The sequence below is a fragment of the Protopterus annectens genome, chromosome 6.part0, assembly GCF_019279795.1.
Source record: "Protopterus annectens isolate FY-2018-M chromosome 6.part0, PAN1.0, whole genome shotgun sequence".
Taxonomy (NCBI): Eukaryota; Metazoa; Chordata; order Ceratodontiformes; family Protopteridae; genus Protopterus; species Protopterus annectens.
In genome coordinates this window covers 1,322,311,783-1,322,327,163 of record NC_056737.1, presented here as the reverse complement: position 1 = coordinate 1,322,327,163, position 15,381 = coordinate 1,322,311,783, and the positions used below count along the sequence as shown (strand labels likewise).

The 15,381-nt window shown below is 42.5% G+C and overlaps 1 protein-coding gene across 1 annotated transcript in view; it reads right to left on the bottom strand.

The window, feature by feature from the left end:
* RIF1 (replication timing regulatory factor 1) overlaps positions 1–15,381 on the bottom strand; it is a gene marked incomplete in the record, with an annotated part of 1,305,990 nt that overhangs the window by 695,976 nt on the left and 594,633 nt on the right. Inside the window, 2 exon segments of the mRNA XM_044074885.1 lie at positions 4,661–4,747; positions 13,372–13,472. Coding sequence (XP_043930820.1) covers positions 4,661–4,747; positions 13,372–13,472 — 188 coding nt within the window.

Genomic DNA, 15,381 nt, shown 5'->3' with positions numbered 1-15,381 from the left:
TACTACAGGATACGTACCCAAAGAATGGCGTACGGCAACTGTGGTCCCACTCCACAAAGGCGGTGCTTCTACGGACCCTGGAAATTACCGCCCCATAAGCTTGACGAGCCTTGTCTGCAAAGCTATGGAGAGGATCATAACGGAACTCATAAATAAAGACATTGGGGACCTACAGACACTGGATCCTACCCAATTTGGTTTTGTCAAGGGCAGATCCTGCCTCTTGAACTTGGTCGACTTTTTCGAAACAGTCACTAAGGCCATTGATGAGGGTAAGGCAGTTCGCACAGCCTACCATGACCTAGCAAAAGCGTTCGACACAATACCCCACTCGGGCATCATAGAAAAGCTCACCAGCTTAGATGTAAACCCATATGTCACAAGATGGGTTGCAAACTGGCTCAAGGACAGAACACACAGGGTTAGAGTTGCTGGTGCCATGTCAGACTCTAAGCCGGTCACGAGCGGTGTCCCACAGGGCTCAGTCCTGGGCCCCCTCTTGTTCAGCATTTATTTTTCTAAACTGCAAGCAAACATAGGGGGATTGTGGCTGACAAAATTTCCAGATGACTGCAAACTGGGCACCATAACTGACACTCCATCAGACACAGACATCCTCCAGAAAGGTCTCATAGAAATGGATAACTGGTGCCAGAGCCATGGCCTTAAGCTAAATGCCAAAAAATGTATAGTCATACCCTTTGGGAAAAACAAGGTAACCCGTAATTACCACATAGGTGGTAATCCATTAAACACGGAAGAAGTTATCAGGGACCTGGGGACCCAAGTTGACAGCAACCTCTCTTTTGACACTCACATTGCCAAAATGGTTAGGAAGACCTTCTACATTGCCCACCTGATCATGAAGGGATTCACATCCAGGTCAGGAGAGGTCATTGTACCCCTGTACTCTTCACTTATCAGACCAATGATTGAGTACAACGCCCCATTCAGAATGTACCTTACCCGACACCTGCAGCAGTTGGAAAGACCCCAAAAGTTCCTCACCAAAAGGATAAAGGGGCTCAAACATATGTCATATGATGCCCGACTGAAGAAACTCCAGCTCTATTCAGTCGCACACCGTCTGCTCAGAGGTGATCTGTGCCTGACATACAAGGCCATGTCCAACCCGGAATTAATGGACATGCTCCACCTCAAAAAATCCAAATCCACCAGAGCCACGAGAGCAAGAGGCTTAAACCTCAACACGGATATAAATAGGACGTGCTGGAGGGACAGATTCATCACTCAGAGACTCCCTACACTGTGGAACAGAATCCCAGTCCATGTGAGGCAGAGCCCCTCAATGACTCTGCTCAAGAGAAATCTTGACGAGTGGATGGGAGATCGTAGGTTTATCCCGGGACCCATCTCTGTATCACTGCTGGACAGAGGCACAGCAAACTAATGGGTATAGTATTCTCATCCTAAGGGGTGGTGAAAGCCACACACACTCTGGCTAGGCTTATAAATGCCCTAGGGCAGATAGCCTAGTATGAACCTATGAACCTATAAACATCTATATATATATATATATATATATATATATATATATATATATATATATATATAAAAATATATATAAATATATATATATAATTAAAACATTCCTATCCCCAACAGCCAAAGCTACTTTGGCTCACTCTCATCTCATCTCCACTCTTCTCTATGCCTCACCAATTTACACTAACCTAAAGAAAAATAATCTTACTAAATTGACCACTACTTACAATAGTATAGCTAGATTTGTTACTGGTAATCAATTCAGAACACATCACTGCCTGAACCTACAACAAATTCACTGGCTTGAATTACAAAACATGTTGCTTCTTTCTCAACTTCCCATCATCCACAAATCTTTTTATCTGCCAAACACTCCATTTTCTATCCTCCTCACCCCTTACTCTAACCTGAGCTCTCCGCCTCTAACAAACTCCTAGTTACTGCTACCAAATCCAATAACCTTGCTGGTGACTCCCTGTTTTCTAACTCCATTGGTAAACACTGGAACTTATTGCCCTCTGAACTAACTTCTATTTTATCTCCTGTCCTCTTCAAACAAAAACTTAGACTCCACCTTACTAAACACTGGCTATGCCCCTGCCTTAACCCAGACTGAACCCATGTATTTAGCTCATCCCACTACCCCTTGATCTCTGTGATCTTTGCTACCTTCTACTTATTTTCTCACTATTCTATCACTTACCTCTCCTCTATCCTTCTCCTTCCTAATTATATTACTCAGTTTACTGAGGTCTCCTAGAAATATCTAATCTAATCTATCCTACTTACTTTGCTGTCCTTAAATACCCTTTTCTCTTTCTTATAATGTTTGATTATTCTAAATAACGTATGCCTGTGTTTTGCTTCCAAGAGTCATGAGTACACTTTTGTACAACTGTTAATTTGTGCCTATTATAAGTTTGATTCTTTGTATAATTTTGTCCTGATGCAGAATATTTTGTATGCTGCTCTCTTTTGCATCGTATGTAATAGTTATTATGTCTTTGTGGAGCTTTTCTCCCCGGGCCTCTGCTGAAAATGGAAATATATCCAGCCAGACTAGCCCGGTTAACAAATGTAAAATAAATAAAATAAAATAAATATATATAAAAAAATATATATATATATATATATATATATATATATATATTTATATATATATGAGTTGTAAGCAATGAAAACGGCTAAAGTAGTCCAAGAGCTGCATCAACTAGCTTTTGGTAGGTTTTGCAGCGGTTTTGTTGCAGTTTCATTTCTAATCCTAGATCAGAGACTGTGCTAATAGAATGACCTGCCAGATTAGTACATTTGTAAAGTTCAGGTTCAGATTAGTGTATCAATGCTTTGAGCCAGGATTTTGCTACTAATGGTAACTGGTTAAGAAATATTCACTCATACCAAACTACCCAAACACATGTAACTAGTATAGGAATTTATTACTCTGATAGTGTTACATACAGGTGTGAACTGAAACAACACATAAGAAAAGGGGTAGGGATATTAATCTGAAGTGAAATGGAGACCAACAGAAATCAAATGCGCTTCCACTGGCAGTGCTACACACAGACAAACCTGCTTTGTAGTGCAGAAGGAAGCTTAGACTGCAAACCAGCCAACATGAGTTAGATTCATGGCCCAAGTATTGGGGAAGCCATATTCATAGATTGTTACTAGGCTAAAAACACAGGGGCATTTCTAAGCCTATCCAAGTTTACCAAAAGATTTATGCCCTGTATCCAAATAGAATAGTGAGGGCCAGGCATTTATAAGCTACCTCTGTCCATAAGAGACATGGGTGCCAAGCACAGTGTAAATTTCCTATTACCCATCCACTGGTCTAGGCTGTGTTTAAACTGGGTAATAGAACAACTCAGCTTGACATGGATGGGAAGTCTGTTCCATGGGAGGGGCAGTCCCTGGGACAGGCACCTGTCTCTCTAAAATGTTCTATTTAAGTTAATTCAGGTCCCTGGACCTTGCACTTCTGGTACTCTTCAATTTTTATGTACGAGATTCGTAAGTGTGGGGTTTGCAGATTGCTTGTAAGCCACGCATAGATCAAACCTCAGCAATCTATAGGAAACTGAGTAGAGGGAAAGGGCTTTAAGGTGCTCTGCATAATGCAGGTTTGTTATGTCTTGTATTCATTTTGTAAGGGACCTCCGAGGTTGCTCTAGTTGCAGCATATGCCTGGTCAAGTACATACCAAAGGAAGCACTGTACTCTATGACTGGTCTGGTAAGGGAGGAGTACAGTGGGGATAATGACCTCTTTGAACCTAGATGCCAAACTCTTACTTATAAGGTGCACAACATAAAAGGATTTTCTCATCACTGTAGCCACATGACTATCACAGGCAAGGATACTGTCTACGTGTGTATCCAGATCCCTGACCACTGGTCAAGTTCTTAGGGGTGTATTATCAACATGGTACTTAGCCAGAATAGTTGACTTCCCAAAGAGTGCATTTCTTAGCACTGAATTTAAGACCATGGCTTTGGCACCATTTATTAGTCAGAGATATCCCTTCTTGCAGAATGCTAGCATCTTGCAGTGGAGTTGATAATCCCCAGCTTGTAATCATCTGCAAATTTAGATAGCTATAAGCCTTCAGGATGGAAGCAAGAAGTTAAGAGGGGCTCTCTCATTGATTTTTTTTTTTTTTTGTGGAGGGATCAAATCCCCATGCAAGTACAACTTCTGGGGAAAGCCAAAAAATATACTTCACATGCACAGGAAACTCAGGACAGCAAATCCACCTCAGGAGTGAATATGCAGCTCAATCATATCACCCCCATTCCTGCTAAAAGAATGAGAGGACATATCTTCACCTGCTAGTCTTCTTTATGCAGTGTCTTATGAAGCCAGGAAGAGGAAATAACTGTACCTGATGCGAAGACTCAATGAGTACAGGGGAAAACAGTGGGTGGGAGACAGCCTACTGAAATTGAGAGGGATAAAACAAAGTTATTTACAAATACAAGAGGTTGCTGCACTTCTGGGTAAGGACAAAAAAGGCAAACAAAATGGAATTTCAAAACCAAACAGACTCAATTTCAGTTTCTGTCAACACAGTTTCACTGGAGACCCCAAAAGGCAGCATGCAAAGACTAAACCTACAAAACAGAGACAAGATTTATAAAACAAAACCTACATTGAGTATGTCCATGTTCGCTACCTGGTACGCTGCTGATCCCAATACTTTCTGAGGAAGTCCTTTAATTGTAGCTTCCACAAGAGCCTAAAAAATGGAAAAACAAAGTAGTAGTAAGGTACCTCTTCAGTACTTGGCCCTCCAGTCAAGTTTCTGCTGAAAGACTCAACAATACACTCAGATTATGTAGGTTTACTACACAATTACACCAACACAACTCAATGAATAGCTTATAGCTCACAGTGCAAATACAACATTTACACAACTGTTTGCAAAGACTTCATTTTCTGTGGCTCTGTGACCGAGATATTTGTCCGCCTCTACCTTCAATTTAGCATCTCTCTCTCTCCAACTACCAAGCAATGGTGTATTATAAGCCACCGGCCAGCATATGCTGTGATGCCAAACTCAGGATCAGTTAACCCCCAACCACTATGCAACCATAAAAACAAAAACACATAGTGGATACATACGTAAACATATGCACATACATATAGATGTGCAACATGTAACTACATACACATGCATTTGCTCACCTGCTCGCATGTGTGTATGCAGATATTTGCATACTTTCACACAAATAAAAGTAATCTTCTTGTGCTTATTTTATACTGATGCTCTACAATGCTGCATCATGTCCAATATACTCATCCAAGCATTCTCTGACAGCAGAACCCTGACCTCCTGGGGCTTGTGGTGCTCCCATGTGGAGTCGAATGTAGTGGGACAGGGATGTGCTTGATGACATAGCCAAGGTAGTCCAGGATGATACTGAGGTCACCAGTGACCCTTAAAGCAGGTTAAGTTAGAATTGCACCATTTGCCTTTTGCTGAAAGAAAGCATTCCATTGCCTCTTAAGGGAAGCATAGTCTGAATGTAAAGAGCTTTGCAAAAAAAAACTCAGGAGCTAAAGACAACTTCCCCAGTGTCCCACTGCCCCTCCCTCTTCTCTTCAAACTACTTTCTCTTTCATGTTAATGGTGGGGAAGAGAGTCCATGGCAAAGACAAACTACCTGATGAAAATGTACCATTAATACAAGGCCTCAGAGGTCACTTCTTGAAGGGGACACTCCCTTTGCTTATTTTTGAGTAAAGCCCCGACAGAACTTAATGCACACTGCATACTGTAATCCTTGCAAGAGATTAATCTACTGCTGGCATATTTATTATTCTTTTTTCCTAAGCAGACATATCCTATAAATACAGCAGTTACAAACCCTCAAAACAGTAGGCAAACCAAAAAGCAGTCAAGTGGACAGAAAAAGTGTTTCTCCAAAAGGGGTATGTTATTTACACTAACTTTGGAGCATGCCAAAAATCCAAAAAGTACAGTTTTGTACCTACCATAAATGTAGATGTTCGAGGATTCCCTTGCTGCAGTCCTGACAATTGGGTATAGTCCGCTATTCCAGTCGGCCCGAATACCAGAGAGTTGACGCCGGTCATGGCGCTCTTAGAGATCGACCAGTACACGCCAGGGTACTAATGCGCATGATTTCTTGCCCCAGATGTCAGAAGACCCAAAAAGACAAGTCCCAAAAACAACCTGCACCAAAAAACATGTACAATCTATACAGTAATATATATAAAAAATATAAGCATGTAAACTCACCTACACAACCACCCTGAAACACAGAGGGAAGGAGGAATTGCAGCGAGATAACATCTACATTTATGGTAGGTACAAAACTGTACTATGTTCTTCGCCTTCCTTGCTGCAGTCCTAATCCCAAAGCAGAGGTAAGGAGGCTGGCAAATTATAAAGTAGCAGGAGCTGACAACATGCCTTGTAAAACAGCTGTGGCAAAACCAGCTCTAGACTTAGAGTATATAGGCAGGTGATAATGCCTAGAGAAAGTATGCACTGAACTCCAAGTAGCTGCTTCCAGAATATCCTTAGTTGCCACCCCTTAGAAATGCCCTAGTGGAATGAGGCCTAATCCCAGCTGGAACCTCTTTGCCATGATGGGAATAACAAAATGCAAAGCCAATCCACCTAGAAATAGTTTGTTTTGACACAGGCTTGCCCTGTGAACTCAAAGCAAAAGAAACAAGTAACTGCTGAGACTGCCTAAAATCTTTAGTCCTGCTCAAATAACGAATTGCCTGTGTACATCTAAAGTGTGCAAAATCTTTTCCCTTTATTTTGAGGATCTGCAAAAACGTAGGCAAATGAATAGTTTGGTTTAAAGCCACACTAGAAACCACCTTAGGCATAAAGGAAGGATTAGTCCTGTCCTTATGGAAAATCGCCATAAGGGCCTGCAACTCAGACACCCTTCTTGCAGAAGTAATAGCCAACAGAAAAGCAGTCTTCCATGACAAATATTTCAATTCAGCAGTAGCTGCAGGCTCAAAAGGTTGTAGAGTAAGTTTTTCCAACACAAAATTGAGATCCCAAGCAGGAGTAGGAGCTCTGGGGGTCTTATCCTCTAAGAAACTGCTTGAACAAAGGATGCGAAAACAAAGGTGGATCACAATCATAGTGAGCTGAAATTGCTGCAGCATGAATCTTTATGGAAGAAAAGGACAAACCTTTGTCCAACAATTCAGTAAGATATTGAAGAGCCACACTCAAATTAGGCTCTGAAATCTCCAAATTCTTTGCTGTACTCCAAAATAAAAATCTCTTCCATTTTCTAGTACTAGGCCTTCTAGCTTCCATAATCACATTTAAAACTTGTTGAGGAAGCTGAGACCTACCGACAGAATATGCCAAGCTGTGAGATGAAGAGATTGAAGCTTGACATTGAGCAGATGACCGTCCTTCTGAGATAACAGATGAGGAATCAAAGGTAAAGGCCATGGAGGCTTCTTTACAAGACTCCTTAGAAGTGGGTACCAGTGTTGCCGAGGCCAATCTGGAGCTATCAAAATCATCCTTGGCCTGTCTTGTCTGACCTTTAGTAATACCTTTGGAAGAAGAGGTAGAGGTGGAAAGGCATAGACATGAAGGTTTTTCCAACTGAAAGACAGAGCATCCACTTTCCAAGCTGTGTGATGAAACCCCTTTGTGCAATACTTTGGCAGCTGGTGGTTTAGTGGAGAAGCGAACAGATCTATGTCTGAGTTCCCCATGACACTGTCAATTTCTGAAATACATGAAGATCCAGTTTCCACCGTGGGGATCCATGATTTGTCTGCTTAATACATCTGCTAGGAGTTCTGTGCTCCTGGCAGAAACCGAAGAGTCAGTTGCAGTCTCCCATAAAATCATTGCTTGCCTGCATAGAGGATAAGAATGTGTTCCCCTTGCTTGTTGATGTACCACATGACAGTTGTGTTGTCTGTCAGAATCAACACCTGCCCATCAATGCAAACTGGACTGCTAACATCTCCTTCATGTTGATATGTAGATGCTGTAGTCTGGCAGGCCACTTGTCTTGTATCCACTTTCCATTTAGATGAGCTCAGTGTCCGAGGCATCTGTCGTTAAAATCTGACGGTCACAGAGAGTCCCTTGTTTAGGTGACATTCCTGAGCCCACCACAAGAATTCCTTTGAAGGCAAGGTATTATTTGAATGACAGTGTCCAAATCTTGGCAGTGCTGTGTCCATACATTTTTGAGATACCATTGCAGCTTCCTCATATGCAGTTTAGCACCAGAATACAAGATGCCATGAACCCTAATGCTTGAAGGACTGTCCTTGCAGTCAGCACGGACTGATGAGATAGTTGATGGAAGTAAAGTGACAGACTCTTTTGTTTGTCCAAAAGGCCATCTGGGCTGCTGTATTCAGTCTCACACCCAGAAAGCACATGTCTTGAGAGGGTACTAGACTGGACTTTATTTCGCTCACAGAATACCCTAGGCATCTTAGCACTGCTATGACATATTCCAGATGCTGTAGAAGGAGTTCCTTTTCTTGAGCCAGAATCAGGCAGTCGTCCAAGTAAGGATAAATTTGAATGCCTTGAAGCCTGAAGTAAGCTATCACTGGAGCCAGAACCTTTGTGAATACTCTGGGCGTAGATAAGCCAAAGGGCAATGCAGAGAACTGATAATGAAAATCTCCAGTTCAACGCAGATACTTTCTGCAACTTAGCCTTATGGGCACATGAAGGTAAGCTTCCTTGAGATCCAAAGTTACCATCCAGTGATCCTTGCCCAGCAGAGGTAACAGTCGCTGTAACGCAACATCTTGAACTTGGGAATGTCCAGATAAGTGTTGAGGATAGATAAATCCAAAATTGGTCTCCACTCTTTGGCACTAGGAACAAATAAAAATCAAGCCCTTTCTGACACAGGGACTGGCTGAATAGCCCCAATCTGGAGTAACTGAGAAACTTGCTTGTGAGCCTCTTTTCTTTGTGGAGGAGGAACATCTGGCATGCCTTTGAAAGGGGCATTGTGTGGAAATAAAATCTGTACCCGTGATGAATGATATCCAGCACCCATCTGTCTTGAGTGATTAAATCCCAATTTTCTTTGAAAAGAGACAATCTTCCTAAAGGAGCTGCCAGACGAGTCCACTGGCAGCTGAAAAGGCAGGTCATTGGTTCTGCTTACAGGACTGACCCCTGCCCTCACCAGAAGTCTGAGCAGGTGAACTGTCTGATCTAGGCCTAACCTACCACGCCTAGACCTACCCCTAGACTGGGCACCATAAGCAGGATATGTCCACCCCTTAGCAGGCCAATTTCTACTAAACTTCGGAGGCTGCACCTGCAAAAATCTTTAACAGTCTGCATAGACTTAGCTTTGTCCTCCATTTTTCTTTAAAAGTCCCACAGGCGGTCCAAACAACACATCAGACTGTAAAGGAGCATCCAAAATCCTGGTCTTAACATGCTCAGCTAAATTCTGATCCTTCAACCATGCATGTCTGCTAAGAACAGAACTAGTAGCAGCCACCCTCGAGGAGGCCTGAACAGCATCAAAACCACACTGCAAAGAATGCTTACCCACTTGTTCAGACACATGAACCAAATCCAGCAATTCTTTCACTCAATACCTTCCGCCAAAGCATCCACCTTAGATTTCAATTGTGAAAGGAGATAATTCTGATATTTCAGCATATGAAACTGACAATTCAACGCCCTCATGGCCAAAGTGGAAGAAGTATATACTTTCTTACCCCACCTATCCAAAGCCCTTGCCTCTTTATCAGAGGGTACAGGATTTTTAACCACAGAAGCTTTAACACCTTTAGGCCCCTGAGAAACAGTTTCTGGGTCCGCCCTGGGACTCTTAAACAAATACTTATGAGCTCACCCTATAATACCTATCAGGCTTAACAGGAGCAGGAGGCAAGGAGTCAGGGTTCAGAGAAGCCTCTGCAAAAACATCCTCCACCACATTCAACACAGGAGGAATAGCTAAGGGCCTATGCTGAGGCAAGAACAGGAATTCCCTAAGCCTTTTCTAGAGTCAGAGTAATCCTGGCCTTCCCATTTAAAGTGCTCCCTCATGGAGTGGAGAGTCTCTGAAATGAAAAATCCTCAGGAGGAGAAGTCAAGGGGTGGAATCATCCACATCAGAATCAGAATAAGTAGGAACTCTTGCAAGTCTTCCCCAGAAGACTCAAGCCTGTGAACACTGTTCAAAACTATCAAACTCCTGTTCCACCCTAGGCCTCTTATCAGGTGCCTCTAATCAGAGTAATCAAATCTTCTGCCATTTTGAGCATATGTTTCTTAGGCACAGAGCCAAATGCTAGGAGAAGCCCCACAGAAACTGAACTTGGCCTACCTCTAAAAGAAGCTTTGGCAACAGAAGGAGAGGCCCTAACTACCTTGGGAAGAGAGGGAAGAACAGTTACCTGAGAAGCCCCTCAGCCTGGCCTACCTCCTGAGAGGGCACATCCTGTAACAGTAAAGTATCTGCCTGAGACTCCATTAAACTCCCAAAACCTCCTCCCTCTGAGCCCCCAAAGGACCAACATCCCGGCATCCGGGCCCGTCCCCCCTAGGCTTCACTGTTTTATCTTTGCGCTTCTTGGATGAAGCAGGCCGGAGCATCCGACGGCATATTATAATTGCAACGTTTCCCAAACACTAGCACAAGAGCGCAACCAACAACGCCGTGCTCAGGCCCTAAACAAGGTATACACAATGTATGAAAATCCTTATGTATCTGCTTCCCACAAGAAATACAGTTATTCACTTTTTCTGACATCCGCTTAAATACTGAGGCAAGAAAACCAAAATGTTCAACTCTGTATTCGGTCTGAAACTCCGGTTTCGAAAATCTCAGAACGCCAACCTGCACTCGCAAAACTGCTTCTGCATCGGACCATGCGGCAAAAGACTGAGGAAATGACGCCGGTCATGCGATTAGTACCCTGACGCATTGACGCCAGTCTAAGGCGCCATGACCGACGCCAGCCTTATACTCTGGTATTCGGGCCGACTGGGACGGACTATACCCAATTGTCAGAACATCTACTGACACTGAACAACTACTTCATCATATCCTATTTGCTCCTGTACTACCCCAGGGTAACTAGTTTTAATAGTTCTGGTCATACTTTTTCTTCTTCCATTACCATCTCAATCTATGCTCTCTCTCTCATATCTAGATAATCCCCGACCTCATCTTTTTCTATCCAATTTCCCCCCTACAAACCCTTCCCTCAGCTTACTTTGAGAAACTACAATGTCTACTCTACAATAAGCAGTATCAGATGACTGTATAACACAAATGTCAGCTATAACAGCACAGAATGTAACTTCTGGTGTACGGTATGTCTTCTATACTCTTTTGTATTATTTTGTGAATAACTTCCTGTACAAGTTTTGCATAATCTCTACATGTGAAGCTTTTCTCCCCAGGCCTCCACTGAAAATGGGTCTCATCCAAGTAGGACTTTCCCAGTAAACACATGTAAAATAAAATAAATAAAATATGATTAATACTGCAACAGAAAGAACTGAAAATGACATCTGTAGATGCTAGATTTCTAATGGAGATATGCTGAACTCCCACAGAGTCGGGCTTTCATTTGGCTGGGGAGGAAGGGTGCTAAGCAACAAAAGTCGAGCATAGATATTTGATCTTCTGCAAAAGAAGTCTCAGCAGTAAGTACTACTCTCCAATAAGCCACAGCAGGAAAATTAGGCTGCTGTCCCTTTTAGCTGCACATTGGGCAAACGTCCTAGATAGTGAGAGGACTTCAGTGCTACTCTGAGGATGATCAAAAGACCTGGAAGTCAGTCTGGAAATTTTGCATATGGCCATTTCCCATGGATTATGGGTACTATTTCCAGAAATTATGCTTATGATTAACAAAATTTAGTTTAAAGAGCATTCAAAATGTCTGGGAGACAGCTTTTTTCTGCATTTCAAGTTGGAAGATGCAGAATGAACAAAATATATACTATCTTTTTTGTTTTGCTTTTCAGATTAGGACGCGCAAGACACTGCTTCCACTTTGTTACATAAGTGGTGGGAGTAAAATGCTGAAGGCAATGAAGGAGATCAATGTTCTATACTGTAGCACAAAGGCAGACTAAACATCTGCAAAGTTCATAAACTATTTTAGAACTTGTCAATGGAGACTGCCCAACTTCCATAGAAATGCATATATTGGATGGCAATGCATGAAGGGTAAAGGGGAAGTACACAAAACTGCAAAGCTTGGGGGGCGGACAAGATACTATCACCACCAGGTACACACTGATGCTCAGTGTCAAGATTAAGACCTGCTACAGGGGAGTATATTGGCAGTCATGGTGCAGAGTGATGGTGTATAACACATCAGCAAGTATAAAAATCCACAAACTGGTGCCATGCATGCTATCCACATAGAGAGGCCCGTATGTGTGTACTAAAAAAAAAAAAGTTCATCATAAAACAGACTGGGGAAGCGCAGAAATACTTCAAAGAAATTTTATCATGTAATTGCCAGTCTGCTTTGTATTTTTTTTATCCTGTTCTTTCTCAAATTCAATGAGCCAAGCAAATAGCTTCAACCATTCGGTCTTATTGACCTGTTGCCTCATCCTAAGATTTCCCATCTTACTGATGCTCGTGAGTGAGAGTGAGAGTGAGAGTGAGAGTGAGAGTGAGAGTGAGAGTGAGAGTGAGAGTGAGTGTGAGTGTGAGTGTGTGAGTGTGTGAGTGTGTGGTGAGTGTGTGTGAGTGTGTGTGTGAGTGTGTGTGTGAGTGTGTGTGTGAGTGTGTGTGTGAGTGTGTGTGAGTGTGTGAGTGTGTGTGAGTGTGTGTGTGTGTGTGTGAGTGTGAGTGTGTGTGAGTGTGTGAGTGTGTGTGAGTGTGTGTGTGAGTGTGTGTGTGTGAGTGTGTGAGTGAGTGTGTGAGTGTGTGTGTGTGTGTGTGTGAGTGTGTGTGAGTGTGTGTGAGTGTGTGTGGCAGATGACCACTGGGTCAGGTGCAGCAGTCTGCTGTTCAAAGGTATACATGACATGCTACATAACCCCCCACAGGGCACCAGGCTGCAATGACAAAACATGGGGGCATCACAGCACACATGCTCGCATTCCTCTATAGACGAGACAGCTGACCAGCAGAAAACCCAAATAGGCAGTGGTTTCACTTAAGTGGTGGCAGCTTCTAATTAGCAGAAATTTCTGTCATCTCAAAACTGGAAAAAATAAAACTGTAAAACAAAAAAGCTGTAACCAAACTGTGTTCATTATACACATTGCTAAACAAATGAATTCATAAGAAAGAGAACACTCAAAACTGTGGAACTGCCATTTCCAAGAGGAGCAGAGACTTGAAAAGCCCTGAATATTCTAGTACTCACCATAGATGTGGCAGGAGGAAGTGCATCTGAAAGGACTATATGCTGCAGTGTCTGTAGTAACAGTGTTAACACTTCAGAACCTTGACGGTCCTTCTTGTTCCCTGCAAGTTAAAGAAAATATCAACGCGCTTTGCCTCCTTTAACTGATAGATGAAACAACCATTAAAAAATTGACAAGGCAAATGAGTATGCACCTCAACAATGAATTTTGTGCACTGTTATACTTGCAGACGACCAGTGTTTCAAGCTCATTCTGTGTTAACACCTTTTAAAATTAACTCAATCTTTAAGTTTACATTTGTATGGGTTGGTGGACATTCAAAAGTAGAAATCCAGATTCACAGTACTGAAAGTAGTAAACTGTATGGCTGCAGGCCGTTTCTGTTATAAACACATAAAGGCAGCACTACTGACTTTACACTTGACAACTTAAGTTTTAGAAACCAGTCTGGCTACAAGAAAGTACAGTTGTGTAAAATCTTACTGTAACAGTAGATGTCATTCTCTTCATTGTTGCAGTATTCTTTACCAAAGGGATTCACTGACCTGGCTTCAACCATTCGGTCTTATTGACCTGTTGCCTCATCCTAAGATTTTCCATCTTACTGATGCTCTAGCGTGTGTGTGTGCGTGTGGGGGGGGGGGGTAACAGATGATCATTGGGTCAGGTGCAGCAGTCTGCTGTTCAAGGGTACACATACGCCCAATGTCCAACCAGTACACCAAAGCCTTATGACTTTATAGACATATATCACATGTATGCTTCCCCACTCAAGACAAAAAGCATAAGGGTGACGTACAAATGTAGGGAATTAGAACACACATTCAGAAAGAAGAACAGAAGGGGAACGAGGGAGGGAGCGAATACAGCAACAGTGAAGAGGAGGACATCTACCGTTATGGTAAGATTTTCCACAGCTGTACTATGTCTTTTATATCACTGTTGCAGTGTGCTTTACCAAAGAGAGAGTTAAAAAGCTCAAGAGTAAACTTGACAGCTATTCTGGGCCTTCCTCCTCCCAAGAAGTCCATTGCAGGATAGCTCTGTTAAAGTCAGCTCTTGCCCTGGAAACCGCATCCATTTTGTAATGTTTCAAGTATGGAAAGAGGTCCAAGTAGCAGCCTCAATGGTGGAATTGGTACCCAATCCTTTGGGGAAAAAAAAGTACCAGAGGAAGCTACAGCCCTTGTAGAATGAACCTTCACAGAGGCAGAAAGGCACTTTTTGCATGAAAGGAGTAACAAAAAGAAATGGCCTTACAGATGCACGGTGATATGATTTGCTTATAAAGCCAAAGCTAGAGATCTGGGATGAAAGAAAGTTGCTCGGACTTGCAAATGCCCCAAGCCTTCTCTAAATATCTGAGCTGTCTATGCAAATCCAAGATATGAAGAACCTTCTCACTAGAAGACTACAGAGAAGGGGAAAAAAAGGCAAATTAATAGACTGATTAAGAGACAATTCGTTAACCAGCATGGTCATAAAAGGATTAGTATGAAAAGACATCCTTACCCTTATGAATAACCAAAAAGGAGGAACAGCTATAAGAGCTTGGATTTCAGATGCTCTCTTAGCCAAAGTAAGGGCCAAAAGAACAGTCTTCCACATACAATGTTGTAAGGAAGCTGAAGCTGCAGGATCATAAGGGATCAGAGTCAATTTTTCAGTACAAAATTATGCTCCTAGGAAGGTAGAATAAGCTTCCTGGGAGGCATGACAGGAAGGATGCTCTAAGAAATTGCATGACCTCAAAAGTAGAGGCCAAAGGAGGAGGAGGAGTTAACGGCAGACCAACAGAAATAGCTAAGAGGTGAGCTTTAACAGAAGAATATGCTAACCCAGCATATGCAGCAAGTCACAACTAAAAGAGAACCAGAGGGATCTCCATAGAAAGTGGCCTTGGTCATAACCAGAATCATCAAACAGAAATTCTCTTCTATTTGGATTCACAGGATTTCCCAGTAGTGGGTTTCCTGGCCTCGTGCAGAACACCAAGCACATTCTCAGAA